Genomic DNA, 27,540 nt, shown 5'->3' with positions numbered 1-27,540 from the left:
TAAGGGAGGCTGCTACTTTGGTAGTCAAGAAGTGTTGAAGTATTGAAACTGGTAGGTAACATCTCACTCCTTTTGCTTCGCTAAATTTTCCCCTTATTGCTAAACACTGGTTCAGCTATGGCACCAATATCAACTTATGGAGTGCTGGTGTCACTGAGGCATTTTAAATTACAGTATTTAACATAGTTTTGCTGTGAATAAGGCTGTGAGAGCACACTGCATCTACAGTGATCTTATCTGTACTACAGGCTCACCTATGGTAAAAACAAGAATGGGGGGAAAAGTGATAGTTTGGCAGCACCATCAGACTTTGCTCTTCCTGAATATTAGAAAGTTATGTTGTTTGCTAGTGAAAACTGTATAATCTGTCTATTCTTTTGGAAGTTGAGTCACTGAACAACTTTAGAATATTGGCATATGCACTTTGTGCAGAATCGAAATGTTTATTTTGATTAAATAACTAATGAATTTGACAGTGATTATATGCACATAGGCATATATATATAAAGAGGTTATATAAATAAAACAAGGAGCTATGCTGCTTGAAAATAACCCCTCCTAAAACATCATCTCTTTCCAGATTTATATTATGGCGGAGAAGCTTTCTCTGTAGAGCAGCCACAGTCCTTTACTTGTCCTTATTGTGGAAAGATGGGTTACACAGAAACAACTCTTCAAGAACATGTTGCTTCTGAACATGCAGAAACATCAACAGAGGTGGTAAGCCACTTCAACATTGTTTTTCAATTGACAATTTTTCATATACTTTCATTGTAGAATATGAGTGTGTTTTTCCTGAAATATGTGTTTATTTAAATGCTGATTAGGAAGATATGTACCATACATACACACGCACATACCATGCTGATGTTTTCCTTCTTGACTCCTTGAGCTACTAACAATCCACAACTCGATGATCCTACATCTGCCTACATCATCGCCTTTACCCTCCACACCCCCCCCCCCCCCCCCCCCCCAAACTTTCTCACAGTGTGCTCTCAACAGTCTGAGTCAAGGTTATGCAGCTGGATCCTTGGTATGGAGGCCACTAAATCTTAGTGTTACAGAGAGGGTTAAACCCTTGTAAAAATAAATAGCTTTTTTTAATATATTGACTTTTTATAAAGTGTCCGTTGCTGTTTCCCTTTACCCTACCACTTGATTTTCCTGATGATTTCAACAGTAGTAACTGGTGCAGAGCAGTTATACACTATATAATAGACTACTGGAACAATTGTTTTGCTTCTGGTTTTGTCAGTAAGCATTCTGATCTCATCAAGTTTTTTATATCTAGATGTTACTGTTGCTTGTGTCAGATGATCTGAAATTTTTCTGAAATGTGAGGTGACTTTGCTATGTAAACAATAAAATAATAAGTAACTTGGATTTTGATACTATTAGAAATGGTTTGTTCTCAACCTTCATTACAATGTTAAGCAGTACAAGCATATAGTTTCTCAATGTTCAGATTACTTTTTAGAAAAGTCTGTATCCCTGTTTTTAGATTTCCCTTTATGGTACAGGGGTATGCTTTGTATTTATTTTTAAAGCTTCTTTACTAATTCAACAGTTAGGTTAAATTCTTGACCAAGAAGTTTGGGTATCTTTCCAGCAGTGGGGAATATTCATGTTTGTGTGTGAATACTGTTTATACCTGAGGAATGTATGATTATAAAAGGACATTCAGGGAACTGTTGTCTAGTTATTTTTTTATGTAGAGTCCTATAAAAATGTGCATGCTTGAGGAAAACTATTAAGATTTTAATAAGTTGTGGAGAAATGACTTGTGGTTTGTTCTGACCTCTAAGACCTCTTCACTCTTTGAGAAATTATGTGGGAGAAGGAGAATCTCTCTCCTTAGAGTCTGCTAAGGCCCTTATGTGAAGGGATAGCAGAGGTGGTAAAATTGGTCAACCTATTCTGAGACTCAAAGGTGTCATGGTCTTCCCTAAGAATGTATGAACTATTGGCGTATGTTTCTTTACTTTTAGAATTAAAAACTCAGTAATTATTTCTGTTAAATGATCATGGATAATGGTCAGCAATACAGGGCAAGTGCAGATGGATGTGGCTGGCATTATGGTGATTGTTACTGTTGTTGTTAGGTTTTAGTAGAGTGGAGTGATTAACAAATAAAACACAGCATTCGGGTAGAAGTTTTCTAGGATTGCAGCTCAGAAAATTATAAGAAATGCCATTGGATATCATAATTGAATCAAGTTTCAGAATGAAGGCATTGGTCTTCGGCTACTCAGTCATGCTTAGTGGATTCATTCTGTATTTAGTAAGGCAGCAACTAGACTGAAAAAAGGACCAGGTGGGGTGGGTTGTCCTTGGATGGCTGCCAGGTGCTTGCCAAGCTGCTCTATCTCACCTCCCTCCCCAGCAACAGGATGGGTAGAAAATATGGCAAAAAGCTCATGAGTCAGATAAGGACGGGGTTGTTACTCATCAATTACCATCACGGGCAAAACAGACTTGCCTTGGGGAAATTAGTTTAATTTATTGACAATTAAACAGAGTAGGACGATGAGAAATAAGAACAAATCTAAAAACACTTTTCCCCCACCCCTCCCTTCTTCCAAGGCTCAACTTCACTCACAACTCTTCTACCTCCTTCTCTCTCACTGAGCAGCACAGGGGGATGGGGAACGGGGGTTGCAGTCAGTTCATCACACATTGTCTCTGCTGCTCCTTCCTCCTCACATTCTTCCCCTGCTCCAGCATGGAGTCCCTCCCATGGGATACAGTCCTTCATGAACTGCTCCACCATGGGTCCTTCCTACAGGCTGCAGTTCTTCAGTAATAGACTGCTTCTGTGTGGGTCCCCCACAGGGTCACAGTTCTTCCCAGAAAATCTGTTCCTCTGTGGGCTCCTCTCCATGGGCTTGCAGCTTCCTTCAGGGCACATCCCACCACCTCTGGTGTGGGGTCCTCCATGGGCTGCAGGGGGACAACCTCTGTCACCATGGTCTTCTCCCCAGGCTGCAGGGGAATATCTGCTCTGTTTCCTGGAGTACCTCTTCCCTCTCCTTCACTGACCTTGGTGTCTGCAGGGATGTCTCTGAGGAGACCTTATAGCGGCCTTCCAGTACCTAAAGGGGACCTACAGGAAGGATGGGGAGGGACTCTTTACCAGGGAGTGGAGTGATAGGACATGGGGTAATGGCCTCAAGCTGAAAGAGGGTAGACTTAGATTGGATATCAGGAAGAAATTCTTTACTGTGAGGGTGGTGAGGCACCGCAACAGGTTGTCCAGGGAGGTTGTGGATGCCCCATCCCTGGAGGTGTTCAAGGCCAGGCTGGATGGGGCTTTGAGCAGCCTGGTCTAGTGGGACGTGTCCCTGCCCATGGCAGGGGGGTGTTGGAACTAGATGATCTTTAAGGTCCCTTCCAACCCGAACCTTTCTGTGTTTCACACTTCCTTGCTTCTCTATCACAGCTGCTGCTGTGCAGCTTTTTCACCCTTTCTTAAATATGTTCTCTCAGAGGTGCTGCCACCATCACCGATTGGCTCAGCTTTGGCCAGGGCATATCTGTCTTGGAGCTGATTGGAACTGGCTCTGTTGGCCATAGGGGCAGCTTCTGGTGCATTCTCAAGCTAAAGAGTCTTGAACATGTACAGCAAAAAAGGGAGCATGGCACAGATCAGATAAAATAATATCGTGAACAGATAAGCTAATATTGTGGTCACAATGGTTAAACAGCTATAATAATTATATGTTCCCTATAATATGCTCTGATCAAATCAGTCATTGTCTCAAACCCTTTGAGTCCCACACTGGATGCCAAAAGTGCTGGTTGTGGTTTAACCCCAGCTGGCAACTAAGCACCACACAGCTGCTTGCTCACTTTCCCCTGCCCCTGATGGGATGGGGAGGAGAAGAAGGAGGGTAAAAGTGCAAAAACTTGTGGGTTGAGATAATGACATTTCATAGGGAAAGCAAAAGCTGCCTATGCAAGCAAAGCAAAATAAGGAATTAATTCACTCCTTCCCATTGGCAGGCAGATGTTTAGCCATCTCCAGGAAAGCAGGGCTCTGTAGTGGTTACTTAAGAAGACAAACACCATAACTCTGAACATCCCCCCACTATCCCCCCCTTCTTTCTTCCTCGTGTTTTTTATTGCTAAGCATAAAGGCATATGGTATGGAATAAGTAAGTTGAGATCAGCTGTCCCGGCTGTGTCCCCTCTGAACTTCTTGTACATCCCCAGTCTATCTGCTGCTGCGGCAGCGCGAGAGACAGAAAAGGTCTTGATGCTATGTGAGAGCTGTTCAGCAATAGCTAAAAACATTGGTGTGTTACCAACACTTTTGGGCACAAAACCACAGCATAGCACTATATGGGCTGCTATGAAGAAATTTAACTCTATCCCAGCCAAAGCCAGTATACTTGTATAAATAGGGAGATGGTGGTGTCATGTTCCACTCTCAGGAAAGGGGGGGGGATAAGTGACTTGGATTTATAAATCTCCATGTTGTGTGAAAGGCGCAAAGCGGTTTTGGCAGAAAATAAACCCCCTTGCGTTCTAACACTCCTCACCGAGGTGGGAGGCTAGGTGCGGCTAGGTTTAAATTCTGAGTGATGCCCAATTCAGCACTATCAGTCTAATCGTGTTTAATATGTATTAAACTATTACGATTTGGATACACTAATAGTGGACTGCACCTTCAGTCTAGTCGTGCTCCTGAACTAGCACGGCCACCCTCGAGTCTTTGGTCGCGTTCAGTGAGAAAGCAAAACGACTAGCTACTTAAAAAAGTGCAGTTTATTTAAACAACAGATATATAGGTTCTTAGGATTGCCGGTGATAAATACACTGTCTGCAAAGCACGTGCAAATGAAAGTATTGTTACATATACAAAACGCGTGACAAAGTTATAAACGATACAGCCTGGCTCTAAATGTAGAAAAAAAGAGTCTCTAGAGAAATTTCTAAGTTTCCCGAGGAAGCACTCGGTATAGTCTAAGTCTTGCCCAAAGGCGTCCCTATGGGGGGGAAGAGAGGCTCAGCCCGTCGACTGATCCCAGAAGTCAGTGATGGAATTCTTTGCGATGGTGTCTTCCCTGGGTATCCCCCCTCTCTCGGGCTATTTTTATACTATTTGTTATCTTCAAGGTGGAGTTTGAGTGACTTTAGTCATACATACTTTTATCATGATTGGTGTAAAATTCTCTCGCTTCACAACTAAAGGTATAGTTTACGAGAAATTCAGGGCGCAGACTCAAGAAGGAGTGGTCGCACCTTGGAGGCGGGTAGCCTTTGGGATGGAGGTGCGTTTTGGTATTATAATGACATCATAATGAGCAAAGTTCGCACAAAGGACAGCATTTCATCAAAATTTGACAAAATGTTGGCTCTGAGTATCGAGCGGGCAGCTAATTGGCAGCTTATCTGTGTCATGGTATCATCCCATTCCCGTATCTGCTATACATCATAAGGTAAAGCTGCAGAACAATTGCATTCCATCCTGTACCTCATGTAGCTTCACAAGCATCCTTATCAGGGAACCACAGGTGTTGTATTCTTCATGCCAGCTGCAGCTATTTTCTACCTCAGAAGCCTCATAGAATCATAGAATCTTCATGGTTGGAGAGGACCTTTGAGATCATTGAGTCCAACCATACACACAAAAAAACCCAACCCTACAATCTCTGTTACTAGAGCATGCCCTGAAGTGCCAAATCTAGATGTTTCTTAAATACCCCTAGGGATGGTGACTCAACCACCTCCCTGGGCAGGCTGTTCCAGTGCCTGACCACTCTTTCAGTAAAGTAATTCCCCCTAATATCTAACCTAAACCTCCCCTGCTGCAACTTCAGACCATTTCCTCTGGTCCTGTCATTATTCACCTGGGAGAAGAGGCCAACACCCACCTCTCTCCAACCTCCTTTCAGGTAGTTGTAGAGGGCAATGAGGTCTCCCCTCAGCCTCCTCTTCTCCAAACTAAACATGCCCAGCTCCCTCAGCCTCTCCTCATATGACCTGGTCTCCAGACCCCTCACCAGCCTGGTAGCTCTCCTCTGGACACGCTCCAGCACTTCTATGTCCCTCTTGTACAGAGGGGCCCAGAACTGAACACAGTACTCGAGGTGAGGCCTCACCAGTGCTGAGTACAGAGGTGCGATCGCTTCCCTACTCCTGCTGGCCACGCTATTTCTGATACAAGCCATAATGCTGTTGGCCTTCTTGGCCCCCTGGGCACACTGCTGGCTCATGTTAAGCTGGCCGTCCACCAGCACCCCCAGGTCCTTTTCTGCTGGGCAGCTTTCCAGCCACTCTTCCCCAAGCCTGTAGCGTTGCTTGGGGTTGTTGTGACCAAAATGCAGGACCCGGCACTTGGCCTTATTAAACCTCATACAGTTGGCCTTGGCCCATCGATCCAGCCTGTCCAGGTCCCTCTGTAGAGCCTTCCTACCCTCAAGCAGATCAACACTCCCACCTAGCTTGGTGTCGTCTGCAAACTTACTGAGGGTGCACTCAATCCCCTCATCCAGATCATCGATAGAGATATTAAACAAAACTGGCCCCAAAACTGAGCCCTGAGGGACACCACTGGTGACCGGCCGCCAAGAGGATTTCACCCCATTAATCACAACTCTCTGGGCACGGCCATCCAGCCAGTTTTTAAGCCAGCGAAGTGTACACTTGTCTATGCCATGATTCGCCAGCTTCTCCAGGAGAATGCTGTGGGGGACGGTGTCAAAGGCCTTACCAAAGTCCAGATAGACAACGTCCACAGCCTTCCCCGCATCCAGAAGGCGGGTCACATGGTCATAGGTTGGTAGATCAGGTTGGTTAAGCAGGACCTCCCTTTCCTAAACCCATGCTGGCCAGCCCTGATCCCTTGGCTGCCCTGCACTTGCCGTGAGAGCTCACTCAAGATGATCCTCTCCATGATCTTTCCTGGTACCGAGGTCAGGCTGACAGGCCTGGAGTTCCCCGGATCCTCCTTCCGACCCTTCTTGTAGATGGGCAAAACATTAGCCACCCTCCAGTCATCTGGTACCTGCCCTGTTGACCAGGATTGTTGATCAATGATGGAGAGAGGCTTGGTGAGCTCTCCCGCCAGCTCCCCGAGTACTCTTGGGTGAATCCCATCCAGCCCCATAGACTTATGTGCATCTAGGTGCAGAAGCAGATTGTTGACTACTTCTTCCTGGATTATGGGTGGGTTGTTCTGCTCTCCATCCTTATCTTCCAGCTCAGGAGGCTGAACACCCTGGGGATAGCTGGTCTGACTGTTGAAGATGGAGGCAAAGAAGGCATTAAGTATCTCAGCCTTCTCCTCGTCCTTGGTTGCAACTTTTCCCCCCACCCCGCATCCAGTAGGGGATGGAGATTCTCCCTTGCTCTCTTTTTGTTGATGTATTTATAAAAGCTTTTTTTGTTGTCCTTAATGTTAGTGGCCAAGTTGAGCTCCAGCTGGGCTTTTGCCTCCCTAATCTTCTCTCTGTATAACCTAACGAGATCTCTGTACTCCTCCTGAGTTGCCTGTCCCTTCTTCCAAAGGTGGTAAACCCTCCTTTTATTCCTAAGTCCCATCAGAAGTTCCTTATTCATCCAGACTGGCCATTTTCCCCGCCCTTTAATCTTGTGACACTTGGGGGGGACAGCCTGCTCCTGGACCTTTAAGATTTCCTTCTTGAAGAGCGTCCAGCCTTCCTGGACCCCTTTTGCCCTTCAGGACTGTCTCCCAAGGGACTCTCTCAACCAGTGTTCTGAACAGGCCAAAGTCCCCCCTCCGGAAGTCCAAGGTGGAGGTTTTGCTAACCCCCCTCCTTACATCACTACCAGTTGAAAACTTGACCATTTCATGATCACTAAACCCAAGACGACCTCTGACCACCACGTCTCCCACTAGTTCTTCTCTGTCAACAGTAGGTCTAGCGAGGCACCTCCCCTGGTAGGCTCACTCACCTACCAGTTGTGTCAGGAAGTTATCTTCCATGCACTCAAGGAACCTCCTAGCCTGCCTGCTCTCTGCTGTGTTATATTTCCAGCAGATACCCAGCAGGTTGAAGTCCCCAACCAGAACAAGGGCTGGCGATTGCAAGACTTCAGCCAGCCGCTTACAGAATACTTCATCTGTCTCCCTCATCCTGGCCAGGTGGTCTGTAGCATACTCCCAGCACAACATCTCCCTTATTTGCCTTCCCCTTCATCCTTACCCATAAACACTTGACTTTATCATCACTGGAATCTAGCTCTATACAATCAAAACACTCCCTAATGTACAGAGCCACACCCCCACCTCTCCTTCCTTGCCTGTCCCTTCTGAAGAGCTTATAGCCATTCATCGCAGCATTCCAGTCGTGACAGTCATCCCACCATGTTTCTGTGATGGCAACTACATCATAGCTGTCCTGCTGCACAATGGCTTCCAGCTCATCCCGTTTGTTGCCCATGCTGCGTGCATTCGTGTAGATGCACTTGAGCTGGGCTACCGATTTCACCCCCATCCTTGGCCCTTGATCCCTAGGCTCATTACTAGTGGGCCTGGTTTTATCCCCTTCCCCCTTCGATACTAGTTTAAAGCCCTGTCCATGAGCCTTGCGAACTCTTGGCCTAGTACCCTTTTCCCCTTTTGGGATAGGGTTTTCCCATTCTTAGCAAGCAGGCCCGGTGTCCTGCAGATCAAACTACGATCACAGAACCCAAAGCCCTGCTCGTAGCACCAGTTTCAGAGCCAGGTGTTGATCTGTCTGATTTTCTTGTTTACCCATTCGTCAGTCCCCAAAGCTGGAAGGACAGAGGAGAACACAATTTGTGCTCCCAAACCCTTGACAAGCCGTCCCAAGGCCCCAAAATCTTTCTTCATTGCCCTCAGACTTCTACTCTCCAGCTCCTCACTGTCTGCCTGTAAGATCAAAAGAGGGTAATAGTCTGAGGGCCGTACCAGGCCAGGAACCTTCCTGGCTATATCCCTAACACAGGCCCCAGGCAGGCAACAGACCTCCCTGTGGGAAGGGTCTGGCCTGCATATGGGACCCTCAGCTCCCCTCAGAATGGAACCCCCTATGACTATTGCCCTCCTCCTGCTCTTCACAGGAGCAGTCTTAATGTGTGGAGCTGGCTGCTTTGACAACTCCCTGGATGGGGTTTTGTCAGCATCCTTAGTTCCCTCCTCATCTGTCTCCAGAGGCCCATATCTGTTCTGTATGGGCACCTGGGGGGGCATGGGGGGTCTGGAGGGGGCTCTCCTGCTGCCACGAGCAGGCACCTGCTTCCATTCCCCCCCCATCCTCTCCTAGTTCCCCTCCTTCTGCCTGGTGACAAGAGGGCAGGGGATCTTCTGTGTCTCATGGAGCCTCCTCCTGCTGCTTTTTCCCTAAGGATGACAGGGCGTGATTGTTTTATACTTTTCCTTAATGTGTGAACAATGCTGTACTTCTGTATTTTTAGCCAATTTAGTAATTATTCCACACCCCAGCGGCACGGACTAAGGTGAGATAAATCTCAAGGTCTATATAGAAACATTTATTAGCTTCCCAAAATGGTTAGTATAGGTCTTACCTAACCAATTATCGTGGACTTGTTATATAACAAATTATGGCAAGCGGTGAGGTATGCATTGTGTTACTTAACAACAGGTATAGGACAACTTATGGCAAGCGGTACTTAAGGTCGTTGTTACTTAACAACTCTAAGAGAAAAGAAACCTAGGGATAGAGAAAGGAAAAGATAAAGACAGAGATAAAGAGATCACCGGTCCTGGTTCCAGCGTCTTTTTCAGGGAATCTTCCCAGGCATAATCTTCTTGGAAAAATCTTCCCAGGCATGATCTTCTTTGTTTCTCTCCAGGGGTGCTTATTTTCCCCTTTTATGTTTGCTGAATGAGCATGGTTCACCCCTCTTGCCAAGGACAGCCTGGTCTCAGGTTTCTCCCAGGTGATGTGTAGCATGATTTGGGTGGAGAGACGAGTGCCATAGTCATACATGTTTAGCATGATCTCTATAATCTTCATTAGCATATGTAGGGGTGTGCGCTTTCATATGCATTTCGTGGATAATGAAGCAAAGGTCACTTATCAGACACAATGGCCTTGAGAACTGAGAACTAGCAAGCTCACCACACGAGTGGCAGAACTACCTCATCTTCACAAAACAGTCTTCCCACTGCTTTTCCAGCACCTGTGAGCCTTATCAGTTCTTTGAAGGCCAGGCCTGCATTATTTATTTCCTTGTGAGTGTTTGAGGCATTCCATTGAAGGCTTGGAGGGCCTTCTCCCCCTCGTCAGGGAATTTACAGGCCGTCTCTTACAGGTCGCAATAAGAGAACAGATCTAGAAACTGTCAAGTCAACTGTGATGTTTGGAGTCTGGCTTAAGGCTTTTTAATCATCTCGTGGATTTCATTCAAATAATATGGTGATCTGTTAATTTTAAGGGATGTTAAGAGTGTGTCTGCCTTCTCCAGCCCAGGACTCCCTTCTGCTTAGCTGCCGAAGCCCAGCCCGGGGACCTGGGGCCTCTGCCTAGGCTTGAGGGATGCAACTGCCAATTTCCCATTTGCAGATTCAACCAGTAGTGAAGCTGAGCACATATTCCAGAGACCCATACACACACAGAGGACGTTGACGTGGCCCATCACACAGTCACAGATATGGTGCTGCCTTCAAAAGCATCTACGTGTAAGACTTGCATAAAACATAAGTATAGGCAGCCAAGTCCCCTTCTTCCTCTTCAGCTGGTAGAGATAGAAGGTCACTAGTGAAGGTATACACATGATACTATCTAGATTTACAAGCACGCATACATTCAATGTGATCCCTCAAGTACTGGCATGCCCCCCTTTGTCTGTCCAGTACCCATGCCTGGATCCCAGGCACTTACCTGTTTCACAGGTCTCCTACTTGCCAGTTAGTCCAACTTGATGCTCACTAGCAAACACACATGCACTTGTGCACTCATGCACTCATCTCGCAGGCACTGCATGCTTGCAAGTGCCCCGAGCATACCAGCACAGACCCTTGCCTGCTTCATATTCCTGCCTAGACTCAAGGCTCCTCCCTACTCATTAGCTAGTCTATCTTGAAGTTTGCTGGCCAATACGCATGCACACCAGGTTTGAGGAAGATGCAGACTCCAGGCACAAAGTTTGTAGTACCCACCCTAGGTCTAGAGAGCTATGGCCCTTCCAACTGCTGATGCTAGGACCCTTGCTTGTTCTAGTAGCTGACACCACAGGTCACAAGGGCACATACAGCCTCAATCTGACTCCAGTATCTGGCACCAAATTTTGCTCACACATACACAAGTCTCACTGGTAGCTGACACTTAGTCCTTGCAGCATACATACGCATGGGATAGAGAATGAGATTACGCAGAGAGATTGTTAAGATTTAATAAGAAGATATAGGAAGACAGGACGGACTGCGGTGATTAGGCTCAGCCAGACAAACATACTGACCAGCTGTTTTACATGCGACTGGCCCACTTTATACTCCTTTCTGTCTACCCCATCCCTTTGTTCCTCCCTGCTCTTTCTTCCCCCTGCATGTGTGTCTATCGGTTTGTATGTTTCTATTGATTCTCTCACCCCTCCCAGTCTGATATCTGGGGTCTCCCCCCAGTTTACAGTCTTATCGCTTACAAAGTCCAGGTTGATCTTCCTGGAAGAGTAGTTAAGACCTAACATACTATGTGGAAGCTTCTCCTTTCTGGCTTATTAACCTGTGATCTGTCAAATTTTAAGGCTGGCCTGCAAAACTGTTGTAAAGGACTTTTAAAGCACACTTCTCTCAGGTGTATGCAAAGTCATTGGGAGGAAAAATAAAAATAATAAATGAAGGTTGCTATGGCAGTAAGTGTCCCTAGACTTTTTTTAAATATGTGTTTAGGCTTAAGAAAAAACCAAAACTATAATGCCATCTCCCATAATAATTGGTAGGAATAAGGAGTTTCTCTTCTCTGCCAAATCTCTACTTGTATGTTACCTCAGTAGGTGGTCTCAGTGGTGATACTTTAATGAATATTCACATCTGGTTTCATTCTCCTTCCCACGCTTCCCTGGTGAGATGAATGAGAAGTTGCTTGGGGATTCAAAGAACAGTAAATGGATTCAATAGTGTCTTATGTAGGTACATAAAAGCAGTGATCCTGTGTAACTAGACCTACTGTCTATGCTGGAATTGACATATAAAGACAAGTTTGAAAGCTGGAACATTGAGATAGGATTTGAAAACTTTACTTGTTGGTTTCTATGGTATTATTAAAAGCATAATTACAAGGAAAAGTGGGTCTTAAAAAGATACTAAAATTAACAGCTGCATTTGAACATGCTTACTGTTTTAAACTCGTGGCTGTTTAGATATAGGATTAGAATGTGATCTTTAAAGTATAAGAGTCCATATCAACTGATCAACTCTGAATTATGTGTTTTGTGATTTGTGTAAAGTTGGTTGTGTTTGTTTTTTTCTCTTTGTTGTTTCAGATCTGTCCAATATGTGCAGCATTACCTGGAGGGGATCCTAATCATGTCACAGATGACTTTGCAGCTCATCTTACACTGGAACACAGAGCTCCTAGAGATTTAATATCCTTTCTTAAGTTGTGGAAAAAGGGATAGACTGTTCCTTATGATAGCTGTAACTACTTGTTTTGACTTATATGGTCAAGCGGCTACATCAGTTTTGCTTATTTTTTAGAATTGGTGTTTATAGGGGATCTGTAGGTCTGAGGTTTCTTTATACGTATATATATTTATATCTATCAGAAAGTGAATGGGCTTTCGGTGTAGCTTGACAATGTGGGTGTGTGTTTTTGTTTTATTCCTGATAGCAAAACCTTTTAAAGGTGCCCACCTGCCTCTTTTTGCACTGCAGGTTTTTACCCTTCTTGGTCATTAGTTCTGATGCCATTTTGTGTATGGGAAAGCAGCAATCTAGATGCAATAGTGTATTATAGATAATTGCAAGACTGAAAGCAGTAAATTTCACCAAAAGCAAATGTGTTAGAATGCTTTGGACTTTGAGTGATTTTAAGTGGTTTATTAGTTTTATCACTGTATTTCAATAGGGTAGTTTCGGGCTGTTATTTATTGACTTTTTTTAACGCTGTAACTAGAAGAGCTATCAGGAGACTTCCTAGAGATTAGGGCTGTCTTTTGTTATCTGCAGGTTGTAGCGATGTAACTACTCTTGATGACTGAAGAGCTCAAACTGTTGGTTTCTTTGCACTTTAAGTTCAATTTTCTTTTGCGTTACTTGGTCTTAGTAATAGTGATGTGGCTTTTTTTGACTGTGCAAATAGCTACAACATTTCAGAAGGTACTCTTTGTGGAAGTATAGGCTATCATGAAAAACTCTTGTTAAGTGATCACTATAAATTATTTATCTTTCTGTATCTTATTTAAAAAAAATACTCTCCTAGTGTAACTTGATAGTGCCTTTTTTGTTCAAGGCTTCTTAGAAGAAGGGGAAAAAAGGCCTAGCAACTCAAGTTCGTTATATCTACTGCTAGCAACATCAGAGGAAATAGTTTCACTTTGGTTGTAGTCTGTATTTACATTTAAATTTGTTAGTGTTTAAATTTGTTAGCATTTAAATTGTCTGTTCCAATTACACAGTCAAATTAACTTCCTATTGAAGTGGATGAGGTGTTGGATTAGAATTCATGCTTCTGGAGCTGTTCTTCCCCCTCCTGCATCAGTGATGTCAGATAACTTTTAATTGGGAAATGTGTGTTTATTACTAGCTGCATAAGAGCTAGAGAAATAAGAACAATCTCTTCAGTTACTGAATAAGGCAACAGTGACAGTCATCACAAAACTGATGGGGGGAGCTTTGTAAATTGGACCACGTTATAAATAATTATAGAAAATGCATGTGGAAGTTTCTGTACAGTGTTGCTTTAGCAATCTGTTGCCAAGTGCACAAAACTTGATTGAGAAAATTTTTCTGGACTAGCTGTTCCATGTTGGGTGCTATTTCATGTCTTCTAAAAGCTAAGATTAAAAGCAAGAAAAAGGGGGAGAGATTTCCCCCTGCCCAGTTGCTAGCAGTTTAGGAAAGGATATCATCTTCTGTGTAGCAGTTAGAAGGGTTTTTTAAGCTGTTTTAAATGGCCACACATATTTCTTGTGAAGAATTCTGTGCAGCCATGTTGTGGTTTGGGCTGGATTGGCCAATGATGAGATGACAGATGCTGCAAGGTATCACCTTTATCCCTGGAGACTCCAGACAGCTCTTTAAATTCCAGTTTTTCTTAAACAATTTTCAACTGCTTTACTGTTTAAAACATGACTTCAGTCATGACCATGTAAATGGTTCTAGCTTGGTTGTTTTCAGTATATGTTTGCAATGAGTTAAGAGTTCTAAATGCTTTTTTTTTAACCCCAGCACAGTTGGGTGAGTGTCATGGTTTTGGCCGGACTGGCCAATCAGAATGACAGATGGCCCTCCCCCACCTCTCTCCTCAGAGAGGAGAGGAAGAGATAAGGAGATTTACGAGTTCAGAAAAAGAACTAAACTGCTTTAATGAAAATAATAATAAATAAGGAAATAAGAAATAATAATAGAATAATAAAAATTAAAGAAAAAAAGTATACAATATATACAAAACCGTACCCAGCTCCCAGGATGACGATCGCGTCACCAGCAGACACAGGGAAAGTCCCAGACTGGAGTCAGCAATGGACAGGAGCTGAATTCTGGAACTAGAGTCAGGAGTGCTTGGATCGGGATCAAAGGCAGACGAACAGACAGGGTCCTCCCATCGGCCATTGAAGAAAAAGCGAGCCAGAGCCCCCTTGCCCCTTTGATCCCTCAGCTTTTATACTGAGCGTGATGCAGATGGGATGGAATAGCCTGTTGGTCAGTTTTGGGTCACCTGTCCCGTCTGCTCCTCCCTGCGGGTGGGACCCCTCTATGCTTCTCTGCTTCCGACCCTCTAACGGGGCAAACAGCGAAGTGAGCTGACCTTGGTTGTTATAGCAATAAGTCTAAGCAGGAGCCTCTGTGCATACCATTCCTTGGTATAATCAGGTCTTATCACTCTGAGAGTGAACAGTTTCTGAACAATATGCTGTTAATTTCAGACTTCAGTCAGTTAGAAGAGGCCCAGCTAAAAAGTAAAATTACAAATCAGAAAATTGGTTCTGTTTTACCTCAAACCAGGATAGTGAGATATCAATATACTCTTAGTATTTAACTAATGTTGTTTATCTTAAAAATACTTTGAAAGGTGCAGTTAGCAAGCCACTAAGTTTCTTTTCTAAATGAGACCAAGGCTGGAATTTTTCAAAGGATTTATATTAAGGGTGTTCCAGTAATTTTATTTCACAAGTTTAATTTAAAAAATATCCCAGAATGGGGGCATTTTTCTGTCAGGTGTAGCTGTGGAAGCTTCCCAAACTGCATGAGAGCAGTAGTCAATCAGTAAAATATTAGTGACAGAACACTGTCACTACCAGTATCAACAGATTCAAAGGAGGAACAAACCAATCTGTGCTAGACACCTATATTCTGTCCCAAGGGAGAATTCCCCCCCCCCCCCCCCCCCCCAACCCTGCAAGTGAAATGTTTTATGCTCTACAGCATAATAGATTTGAAAGAAGTCTAATAATTTTTCAGTCTTAAATTTATCAACTCAGTGATATCATGAGGAAATGAATTCTACACCATAATTGTATGTTGTGGAATAAGTACATTGGGCACCAGTCTGATACAAATAATAGATTTTTATACAAGTGATAAACATGGTATTTTTGAAAATAAGAAAATGGAAGATAACGTGAGCTAAAGTTACTAATTAGAAACTGGAAAAATAAGATATGTCCAAATACATTATTTCCTAGCTTAGTAGTTAATTGCACTAGTGCTTCTTAAGATAAAAGGAAGCCTTAGCTAGACTGTCTTGGGAGAACTCATATATTAACACTGTTCTGGAAAAGATCATCTTTAAATGATTTTCTGATAGTCTCTTAGTATATATGAAAAAGCTTATATTTTAAGTCATAGCTTTTGTAGACACCTCCTAAGAAATGTGGGAAATAAAGTGAAATGGCTTGTTTTCATAATTGGAGCAAATGGAATTTTTGTGGAGAAAGAGAGGGCAGATGGAGCAAAGGGGTATGAGAGAAGTGCTGAATCCTCTGTTGACCTGTAATTCCTTGAAGACCGGATTGGGTGAAATTCCTTAGATAAAAGTATAAAATGCAGTAATTACTGTGTGTTCTTGGTAAAAATGGCAATAAAACTTCATAGATTATTTTCAGTATTTAAATACCCTTCTTTACTAATTTTGATGTTAAAATCCTATGTCTGTTGAATAATGTGTTCTGCTGAATATGCATCATCAGTTTAAATTACCTAGTAGAGAACTCTGATCCAGAAGGCAGGAAACCCATCCTGACACTTTTTTTTTAAAACGTGATAAAAAGCCTGGGAAAGATGAATTTAGTGCAAGCAGCCCTGGATGCCTTAGGTTCAGATCTATAGGTCTGACTGGCACCATAGCTATGATTGCATTACATTTATAAAATGGAATAATTGTTTTATGAATGAGTAGTGTCGCCTGATTATTCCACTTAGTAAATGTTCTTGCTGTTTAATACTTGATAGCAAAAGACTTTTCTTAACTGCTTGGTTACGATGAATCTAGTGGTGTTCGGCACGTACGTAGAATGTTTCACCCAGGCCGGGGTTTGGGAGGCCCCCGTGCACGTAGATCAAACATGCACTTTACTAGCAGTTCCACTGGTGGACTTTCATCTTCTCAGAGTTCATATTCTCCAAGCAATAGAGAAGCCATGGATCCTATAGCTGGTAAGAGCTGTAACCACTAAATTTAGCTCAGAGTCCTTGACAGAGACTTTGAAACAAAATCCAAGATGATAATAGTTGCCTTGCTTTTCTGTGTTTTGGAAAAAAATATTCTTCCTGATGTCGTAATTGATGGGTGTTTACTGATGAAAAGTATCCTTAATTGGATTGCCTACAGGGACTGAACATGGAACTTATGAAATGAAAAACACTGCCCCTTTAGCTTGTGCTTTTAAAATTAGAGGCTTCTAGGCTCATTCCTGTGACTGACCTGTCTACAGGTGGTATCAAAGAATGGTTGAGGTTGGAAGGGACCTTTCAAGATCATCTAGTCCAACACCACCCCCTAAACCCTAAAGCAGGGCCACCTAGAGCAGGTTGCCCAGGACCATGTCCAGTCATGTTTTGAATATCTCCATGGATGGACTTCAAAACCTCTCTGAGCAACCTGTTAGTGTTTGACCACCCTCACAGCAAAAAGTGTTTTCTTGTGTTCAGATGGATTTTGTTTGTTTTAATTTGTGCCCATTGCCTCTTGCCTTGTCAGTGGGCAGTACAGAGAAGAGTCTGTCTCCCTTTCCTTCGTTCCCTCTCATCAGGTATTTATATACACTGATAAGATTCCTCCCCCTTGAACCTTTTCCAGGCTGAAGAGTCTCAGGTCTCTTAGCCTCTCATATGGTATGTATTTTTAAATGTAATTGTTTCTAACCACTATTACCTACTTCAATGCATCTCACTTTAATTTGCTGTGTGCATGGAGGTTAGAGGTTAATCTTAATTTTTTTAGCACAAGCCAAGTGCTGTACTTCAGTTCATTAAGATGAAATTGGTTCAATTGGAATATTATTGATAGACATTTAAAATGTGCTCAGTTTACTTTCAGATGACAGGCTTGCTGATTTTTAGGAGGTCTTTTAACTCCCTTTAAAAATTCTTAAATAACTGTATTTTAATAAGCATTTTATATAGAGCTGAGCAACAGCTTGTCCTTAAGGTTGTGTAAGGGGGGAAGGTAAGCCTGAATTCAACCTTGAGCTGACTGACACAAGTAACTCACAAGATGAATGAGACTGAACCCTTGTCTCAGCTCAGGGGAAGAGAAAGAATCTTTCCCTAAAATGCCCCTATGTAACAGATATGATGCTCTGGGGTTGGAAAACGAAGAGCACGTGAGTAATGGACAGGATCCAGGAAGAGCTGACCATGCAAAGTTGATCCAACCGCATTAGAACCAGCGCCACCAGAAAAAGCACATAAAGTATTAGTAATTGGAGACTCCTTACTGAGAGTCACAGAAGCACCCATTTGCCATCCAGACCGTTTCTCTAGAGAAGTTTGCTGCCTACCAGGAGATTGCATTTGTGATGTCACTGAAAGGCTGCCGAGCCTGGTAGACCCTACAGAGTATCATCCGCTCCTACTATTCCATGTAGGGTCTAATGATACTGCGACAAGGCAACTTGGAACCATCAAAAGAGACTATATGTCCCTCAGAGCGATGTTAAAAGGATCTGGAGCACAAGTGATGTTCTCCTCTATCCTTCCAGTCAGAGGAAAGGGGTTCAGGAAGGAGGAAATGAATTCAACAGGTGAATATCTGGTTGCATGGCTGGTGCCATACTCAAGGGTTTGGTTTCTGTGATTGTGGATCAGCCTTTGAGAAGATGGGTCTGTTGGGAGCTGATGGGATTTACCAAAGTGAGGCAAGAGAGTCTTTACCAACAAGCTGGCCAGACTTATAAGGAGAGCTTTAAATTAGATTTAGTGGGGGAAGGGGACTGAGTTTTGAGCACCAGGCAGAAGCTAGGGCTTGCTGATGTATTAGGAACCAACAGGGAAATGCCTGTGAAAAGCCTCAAAGGAATTAGGGTATGTTCCTTTAAAAAGGTTCAAGGCTGATAGCCCAGCTGAAGTGCCTCTATACTGATGCACTAAGCACTTAAAGAGGAGCTGGAAGCCACCATGTAGCTAGAAAGCTATGATGTAATAGCTATTACTGAAATGTGGTAGGACAAATTGTGCAACTGGAGTGCTGCAATTGATGACTATAAACTCTTCAGAAGGGAAAGGCAAGAAAGAAGGGGTGGAGGGGTTGCCCTGTATGTGTGTGTTTTTTTAAAAAAAAAAAAAGAGAGACTGCACAGAGCTGCCTTTGAAAAACAACAATGAATGGGTTAAGAGCATATGGGTAAAAATTAGGGGCCAAGACAACAAAGAAAACCTTGTGGCTGGTGTTTACTACAGGCCACCCAATCAAGGGGAGCCTGTTGACAAAGCCTTCTTGCTTCAACTGCAGGAAGCATCATGCTTGCAGGCTCTGATCCTGCTGGGGGACTTCAGTCACCCTGACATCTGCTGGAAAATTTGGATAATTTTTTTAATCCAGATGATAGACAGCCTGACCAGAGGAGAAATAGTAAACATTACTAGACCTGTTGCTTACCAACACAGGTCAAGATTGGTGGCAGCCTGGACTGCAGTGATCATGCCCTGGTGGAATTCACAATCTTGAGGGAAATGGGCCAGGTGAAGAGTAGAGTCAGGACCCTGAATTTTAGGAAAGTGAACTTTCAGTTGTCAAAGGAACAAGTGGATGGGACCCCTTGGGAAACTGCCCTCAGGGACAAAGGAGCAAAAGGGAGCTGGCAGATCTTTAAGGACGTTTTTCTTAGAGCACAAGTGCTCTTGGTTTCCATGTGCAAGAAATTGGGCAAGGAAAGCAGGAGACCAGCATGTCTGAGTAAGGACCTCCTGGTCAAACTAAAGTGTATGAAGGAAATGCACATGCAGTAGAACCAGGGATGTGTACCCTGGGAAGAATATAGGGACACTGCCTGGATGTGTAGAAATGGGACCAGGAAAGCTAAGGCACAGCTGGAGCTGAATTTGGCAAGGGATGCAAAGAATAATAAGGGCTTATACAGGTATGTTGGCCAGAAAAGGAAGATTAAAGAAAATGTACCCACCCCCAATAAATAAGACATGGGAACTAGCGACAACTGACATGGAGAAGGCTGAGGTATTCAATGATATTTCGTTTTTTTTTTTTTGCCTCAGTTTTCAATGGTAATCTCTCCCCACATTCCTCAAGCACCCTGAACCTCAGGGCAGGGACTGGGGGAGCAAAGTCCATCCCACTGTAAGAGAAGATCAGGTTCGAGACCACCTGAGGAACCTGAAGATACAGAAGTCTGTGAGACCGAACGAGATGCATCCCGGAGTCCTGAGCTGGCTGATGTAGTAGCCACTCTCCATGATATTTGAAAGGTCACAGTAGTCAGGTGAAGTCCCTGGTGACTGGAAAAAGGGAAACATCACACCCATTTTGAAAAAGGGTAAAAATGAGGACCCTGGGAACTACCGACCTGTCAGCCTCACCTCTGTGCCTGGGAAGATCATGGAACAGATCCTCCTGGAAGATATGTCAAGGCATATGGAAGACAGGGAGGTGATTAGAGACAGCCAGCATGGCTTCAGCAAGAGCAGATAATGCCTGACTAATCTAGTGGCCTTCTATGAGAGGGACAAGGGAAGAGCTACGGATGTCGGCTACCTGGACAGTTCCCCGCAACATTCTTGCCTCTAAATTGGAGAGAGATGGGTTTCACAGAAGTACTGTTGGATAAGGTATTGTCTGGATGGCTGCGTCCAAAGAGTTTCAGTCAATGGCTCAATGTCCAAGTGGAAACCAGTAACAGGTGGTGTCCCTTAAGAGCCTGTACTGGGACCAATGCTATTTAATATCTTTATCAATGACGTAGACGGTGGGATTGAGTGTACCCTCATCAAGTTTCCAGACGATACCAAGCTGAACGGAGCAATTGATTTGCTAGAGGGAAGGGATGGCATCCAGAGGGACCTTGACAGGCTTGAGGAGTGGGCCCATGGGAACCTCATGAAGTTCAACAAGGCCAAGTGCAAGGTCCTGTGTCCAGTGTGTGGCTAGATTTGGGGTCACCAGTACAAGACAGACATGGATCTGTTAGAGTGGGTCCAGAGGAGGGCCACAAAAATGATCAGACGGCTGGAATACCTGTCCTGTGAAGAAAGGCTGAGAGAGTTGGGGTTGTTTAGCCTGGAGAAGAAAAGGCTCCAGGGAGACCTTATTGTGGCCTTTCAATATATAAAGAGGGCTTATAAAAAAGATGGAGAGACACTTTTTATCAGGGTCTGTAGTGACAGGGCAAGGAGCAACAGTTTTAAACTGAAAGAGGGTTGATTTAGATTGGCTGCAAGGAAGAAATTTTTTTTTATGATGAGGGTGTTGAGACACTGGGGCAGTTTGCCCAGGGAAGTTATATACACCCCAATGTTTGAAGTGTTCAAAGTCAGGTTGGGTTGGTCTCTGAGCAACCTGATCTAGTGAAAGATGGCTCTGCCCATGGCAGGGGAGTTGGACTAGATGATCTTTAAAGGTCCCTTCCAACCCAAACCATTCTTTGATTTCCATGTTATATTTTGGTCAGGTTTAGGAGAACTTTCAAGGGGAATATGTCTCACAACAATCACACAAGCATGTTTTTAGGATTTATAGATATAATCTGTAAGTATTTTCTCAGCTTTGTGATTTTCAAGAATAAGTTCTCTATAAAGAGATAAAAATTGACCAAGAAGTTGCTTTTAAAAAGAGCTATAATTTGTCCTAATGTAAAATCTTAAGATATCAATCTTGCACTCATATAGTGAAAGATAAGTGTCAGAAACTTCAGAACTTCCTGCACTTATCTGAGTTCCTGCTATTATCTGCCTTTGCTTCAGATCCTGGAAGAATGTGAATGTTTAAACTGGAGCTTTCTTATTTTTTAGGTTATGGTTCCTTGAGAGGCAGTGAACCAACTTGAGTGCATTGCTTTTGAAAGAGGAAGCTGCAGCTCCATGCCCCACCCCCTGCTTCTATAGGCATAGTTACTTTGCCTCTATTGTGCTGGCAGCTCTTCAGACTCTCTGTGAGCTGATTTAACTCATTGAAATGGCAAAAAAATAATAGGAAAAAATAGTTTGGAATTAACCTCTGTGGGTTGTCTATTTCCAACCCCTTTTCCAAAGGAAAAGTGTATTTAGATCAGGTCGCTCAGGGCCTCATTCGGTTGAGTTTTGAATGCCTCCAAGGACAGAGATCCTACGACCTCTCTGGGCAACCTGTTCTAGTATTTAAAAACCTTCATGTTTTAAAAGAGGGGAGTGGGTGGGATACAAAAAATAAAACCCTTTGGATGTAACTGTAATTTCCCATGTTCCCTTGCCTGACTCTTGTCCTGTTGCTGTATGCCTCTGAGAAGAGTCTAGTTTAGTCTTCACTGTATCTTCCAATCGGGTAGATTCAGACAGCAATAAGATATCTTCCAAAGTATTCTTTTCCAGGCTGAACAAACACAGTTCTCCCGCTCTTTCCTCATGTACTGTGTTCCAGCCTCTTGATCATCTTGGTGGCCATCCACTGGACTTGCTCCATGTGTCTCTTGTCCTGGGGAGCCTAAAACTGGACACAGCACTCTGGATGTGGCTTCGCCAGTGCCAAATAGAGGGGAAGAATCACTTCCCAGGATCTGCTGGCTGCACTCCTACTATTAAAATTAACCCAGCAAAAGAGGATGAAAAACTTTGTCATCTTAGTGAGTTAAGTTAGGTCATGGGTCTGTAAAGCACTAGAGTTGGTGCAAGAAGGGGAGGGGAGGATGTTTGTTTGTCCTGGAGTGCAAGGCTTCCTCTTACTGTTATAGTGGGTGTTAGTTCAGCTGAGCTAAATGTGAAGTGGCTGCCTTGGTTTGTTTCAGCCTCACAAGGCCATTTAGGAGCATGTGTAACAAAATGGTGTTCCTTTGAGTCTTTTTTTTTTTTTTTTCTCTTCTCTCTTCCCCCCCCCCCCGGGGTGTGTGTGTGGAAGCAATGTGGTTTTTGCATTCAGAGAATGTAGTGCAGCCTGGCTGGGTGTCTGTGTCATGCCAAGCCTGTGTCTCAAATTCACATCTGCTACCAGGCTTCTATTAAGCTGTACTCAAAGTGATCTTACAGTCAGTGAGGATAAATACATCTGTCTTACCTGGCAGTGTTATAAGCATTCCTTTGTATTTGGGATAATAATTAGTACGTACTACCAGAAGTTAGAACTTGTGCTTGTAACAGACCTGTAAATGTTATTTTTTTTACCTTGTGGTGGTTATCAGTAATTAGTAAAATAAAATATTATTGGTAGTTAATCTTGATATGATTATCTGTGCTAATTAAAAGTCACTTGAGCATTTACTGTTGGCATTCCAAGTGTTCCTGATGCAAAGAGCTAATGCATTGTGCTTTATTCCCCTGAAAAAAAGCCTAGTTTCAAAGGATTATATCTTGAAAGTAAGACGGAAAGGATTTCTTTATGACCTGTAATAACAACTTGCAGCTTTAATGAGGGTTGGATGGATAGGGGGGGGAAAAATAATCTTCTACTGCCCTCCTTGCATTAAACACTACAAAGTAGTACTCACAACTTTGTGTGGAATATTGCTCAGTGATTTTTACTACAGACTATAACTTATTATTGACGCTTATTTTGGGAAGTGCTTAGCATGGACAGAACTTGTCAGTATCTTGAACTTTGGAGGAAAGGAATGCAGGCTAGACTTATTTAAATTTTTTATCATTACAATTTATCTTTTTCCAGCAGAGGTCAAAAGTCTCACAAAAAGCCCTGCTGTGGTCAAATATTTTTCATATAACACAACACTTGAAAAAACCTTTCTGAACTGAATGTTTTCTAAAATATCTGAAATGATGCTGTAATATTTCTTTTCTGCTGCACAGCTTCCCTCTGGAATATGCATTGAAGGTGCATGGGGGGATATAAAGCCACCAACTGAAGTCAGAATTGAAGTGGTTTCTTAGTCAATAACTATTTTGACTTGAAGATAAAATTTTAGAGAATTGTTGCACAGGATATTACTTATATGGTATTCCCCATAGGTTGACTCTTATTGGTTTAAAAAGTTTTAAGCTTTGACTCTCTTATTTGTGCACAGTTCTTCACTCTAGATGATTCCTTACCCTGTGGGTTTTGAGACATGGGATGCTTGAGACATTGGGATAGCCCGTGAAGTTTTTCAAATCGATACAATTTGTTCATTAATTTAATTGATGAAAGGTTTTAGAAAGCAAAGGAATTGATATACTGGTATTCAGGACGTATTTATGCTGTTGTGTGATATGTATTTAAGGAGATTTCACTGAAGAAACTTCTCTCTCTTCTGGCAGAGCTTTTATCTCAGTTATCAGGTGTGAGACGTTCTGCAGGGCAGCTCAATTCTTCTGGCCCTTCTGCTTCTCAGTTACAGCAGCTGCAGATGCAACTGCAGTTGGAGCGACAGCATGCACAAGCAGCAAGACAACAACTGGAGACTGCACGCAATGCAACTAGACGCACTAATACAAGCAGCATCCCCACCACTCTTACACAATCTATAGCAGCAACCAATGCATCTAACACAGAAAACAATCAGCAAACTCTACAGAATTCCCAGTTCCTTCTCGTGAGGTAACTTGTTCAGTGGTTTTAACTCTTGTCATTTCTGTTTTTCTTAGTCCATTATGGACATAAAGTTCAGTGAAACTACTGCCAGATCCCTAATGAAGTTTGTAGTTGAGATACTGTGCTTCTGTTTGCATTTGTAAGATCTTTTCATCCCTGCTGTGTGCTTGTTCCTAGGCAATCAATAAATATTACTTGCTGTTTCTCAATTTTAAGAGAAAGATAAGGGATGTTGCTTTGGTAAACTGTGCTTGTTTACCCTACTACTTCTGATAAAACAAGAGCCTTTACAATAATATGTTTTGAACTTTTATGCTGATAATGTGAGGGGAGAGCACTTAAAAGGTAGTTTAATAGGAAATGAAACTTTAATGAAGGCTGAAGGTTGAATAGATGTTTTTGGATGAAAAAAAGCAAATAAGGAATGTACTGTAAATAAGCAGAATACATATCTGTTTCAGAAAGTACAGTTAGATCTTAAAGTTCCATAGAATAGAATGGTTTAGTTGGAAGGGACCCACAATGACCATCTAGTCCATTCTGCTATAGAAGAGTTGCTCGCTCTCATTCCAGCTCTTTTAGGAAGTTTAGAATATTGATTTTCTGGATTCAAGGGGGAGGGTGTTTTTCAATTACATGTTGAGAAAGAGCACAGGCATTTAAACAGTTTCTGTGTTGAGAAACCTGGGTTGGGACAAGTTATTGCTGTCCTGACGATTTTTTTTTATCAAAACTTGTGATAATATCTCAACCAAAACTTTTTGAAAATACCTTCAGTGACAGTATCTGCGAATGTCAGTCACTGATCTTGTGAGCTAGGATAGAACTGGAGCAAGGAATTTCCTTGCTTCTATTAGGTGATGGTGCACGCACTAATAAGTGAAGTGAATGATGTACTGTGCTTTGGGAATCTCTGGGCATTAATGTGTGTATTAATGTATTTTGTGTCATGCTTGCATTTAGAAGTTGTCCTGGGGACAAAATGAGCACTTAAGTGATGACTAGAGAATTTTAACACCTCTTAAAACAAAACCCCTCTGAAGGGAAAGAAACTTCAAAAATCACATTATTTTTTTTTTTTTTTCATTCAGCCTTAGAATCTATTTCTGTGAAGCTTTTCAAAGCATCTAGGAACAAGTTTGCGTCCTGGTTTGAGCAACACAGGATTAATATCTCTTTCAGTAATTTTACTTTTCAGTAAGGTCTCTTCTAATGCCTGGGAAAACTGCACTTTTAGAGGACTCCAGTGTCTGAAAATACTGTTGTGAAAATATTTAGCCAGCTATGGTATGTGGGTTTCAAGGTCTCAGTGTTTTTGAGCTAGCCAGGTGCAGGGATGAGGAGGAGTGAGACCCAGGCACTCGTCCCAAGCTGGCCAACAGGATTATTTCATACCACGAACGTCACATTCAATATAAATTAGACAGTTTGCTGAGGAGCTTTTCTCTTCTGTAATGTCTGCGATCCTGAGAACTTGCCCAGGTGCCAGACCCCTGAGGCCTTCCCTTCCTCCCAAAGCTGTAGCTCTCCAGTGTCCGACATCTGCTGTCCACTGCTGGGAGTGCACAGCTTCCTACTGATATGATTGGCTGAGTATAATCCTCCTATATTTTATATTGGAATCAATACTGGTTCTTTAGTATTATTAATGTTAACTATTTAGTCTTATTCTATTAAATATGTTTAAATTTCAGCCCTTGGGTTTCCTTGTTTTTTCCCTGATTACCCTTCCCGGGTGGGGAGGGGTCATTGGGTGATAGAGTAATTGTCTAAAGGACAATAAATTGTTGTGGGTTCTTCAAACCATAACAGTTTGTTAAATGTCTGTATTCTTGCATCAGGAGTGCCGGGTGTTGTCAGATCTGTACATGTCAAAAGAAGTGCAGGAGTACCTAGGTTGTTTCTCAAGTCTCAGATGTTATTCAGCATGCGTCAGTCCAGCTGAATTAGTGAAAGTCCAGTTTGTTGATGATACTGCTAAGCCTGTCTTCTCTCTTTCTGTGATGCTATGCAGGTTGAATGATCCTAAGATGTCAGAAGCAGAGCGTCAGTCAAAGGAAAGCAAACGGGCAGACCGCAGCTTGTTTGTTCAAGAGCTTCTACTGTCCACTTTGATGCGGGAAGAAAGTTCCTCCTCAGATGAGGATGAACAGGGAGAGATTGCTGATTTTGGTGCTATGGGCTGTGTAGATATTATGCCTCTAGATGTTGCTTTAGAAAATCTAAATTTAAAAGAGAATAATAAAGGAAATGAGCCTCCTCTTTGATGGCATCCCACTTTGCAGACAGTGTCCTCTGTGCTGTATTTGCCAATGAAAGTGGACAACAACTATCTTTGGTTTGTTTTGGTGATTGTAATTTCAGGTCTGTCACTCTTGTTACATTGTGTACATTCAAAGGAAGAGAGAAAAGATATATACGATAATCACTTCCACTTAACCGATTTTTACTTTTAGCAGGTAAATATAGGTTGCAGTGCAGAGAGAAAAGCTCTGCATCCTGTAGCTTGACATGCAAAAAGCTCTCCTAATACTCCACATTCAAACTGTAGAGGAAAAAATGAAAAGTCTCTAATGAAGCTGCTGTGTGTATTTATGAATATTAATGAATAAAAATTGCTTGGATGGTTTACCTTAACTACTGCATGATGTGTTTTTGCAGCGTGCATGATTTCTAGTGACCTTGTCATTAAAAATAAATGTAAATACAAGGAGTAAAACTATAAAACCCCAAAGCTTTCCCATTATTCAAAGGTAATGTGACAAAAAAAAAATAATAATGCTCACTAAGTTTGTGGCGGTGAAGTAGCCTTTGAGTAACACATGACCTTTTTATGTGCTCTCCCTGCGTATTAATGCAAACTCCCCAGTGAGCTATTTTTTTTTTTTCCTTCCAGTGTGTGACATTTTGCTATATTGTGACTACTATGTTGCCCTGTTCGACATCGTATCCATGCAGAATTGAATTTTGTATTCATCTGTAGGAGACAAAAAAAAAATAAGGGCCGCTACTGGAATCTACCACAAAGGGCTTCTGTGTGCCCCAAAACCAAATTGTGTTCAGCTTTCTTTAAAGTTTTCCTTTTTGTATTAAATATACTTTATTTAGGTGTAAATGATTCATATATTCACTGTTTGGGGGGTGGGGTGTTAACCTGGATTATGTTGTCTTAGTTCTAAGCCTTCAAAGTCCTTACCATTTTGAGTTATTTATGTATTTGCTTCATAGCTTGCAGAGACTCCTAGTATCAGGAGAGCTTGAG

General features: G+C 42.7%; 1 protein-coding gene across 4 annotated transcripts in view; it reads left to right on the top strand.

Moving 5' to 3' along the window:
• LOC141735428 (E3 ubiquitin-protein ligase KCMF1-like) overlaps positions 1-26,915 on the top strand; it is a 57,641-nt gene extending 30,726 nt beyond the window's left edge. For 3 of the 4 annotated variants that reach the window (XM_074568158.1, XM_074568160.1, XM_074568161.1), the window contains exons 3-7: positions 581-720; positions 12,439-12,540; positions 16,597-16,771; positions 24,005-24,284; positions 26,293-26,915. In XM_074568158.1, the coding sequence (XP_074424259.1) occupies positions 581-720; positions 12,439-12,540; positions 16,597-16,771; positions 24,005-24,284; positions 26,293-26,545 (950 nt within the window). In that variant the 3' untranslated portion in view covers positions 26,546-26,915. The remainder of the gene's footprint in view (positions 1-580; positions 721-12,438; positions 12,541-16,596; positions 16,772-24,004; positions 24,285-26,292) is intronic. The other variant, XM_074568159.1, reaches the window with a different exon arrangement.
• Positions 26,916-27,540: the final 625 nt, after the last annotated feature.

This window comes from Larus michahellis, chromosome W (genome assembly GCF_964199755.1).
Source record: "Larus michahellis chromosome W, bLarMic1.1, whole genome shotgun sequence".
Classification (NCBI taxonomy): Eukaryota; Metazoa; Chordata; class Aves; order Charadriiformes; family Laridae; genus Larus; species Larus michahellis.
Note: the sequence above shows the minus strand (reverse complement) of the source record. Positions and strands in the feature narration are given on the sequence as shown.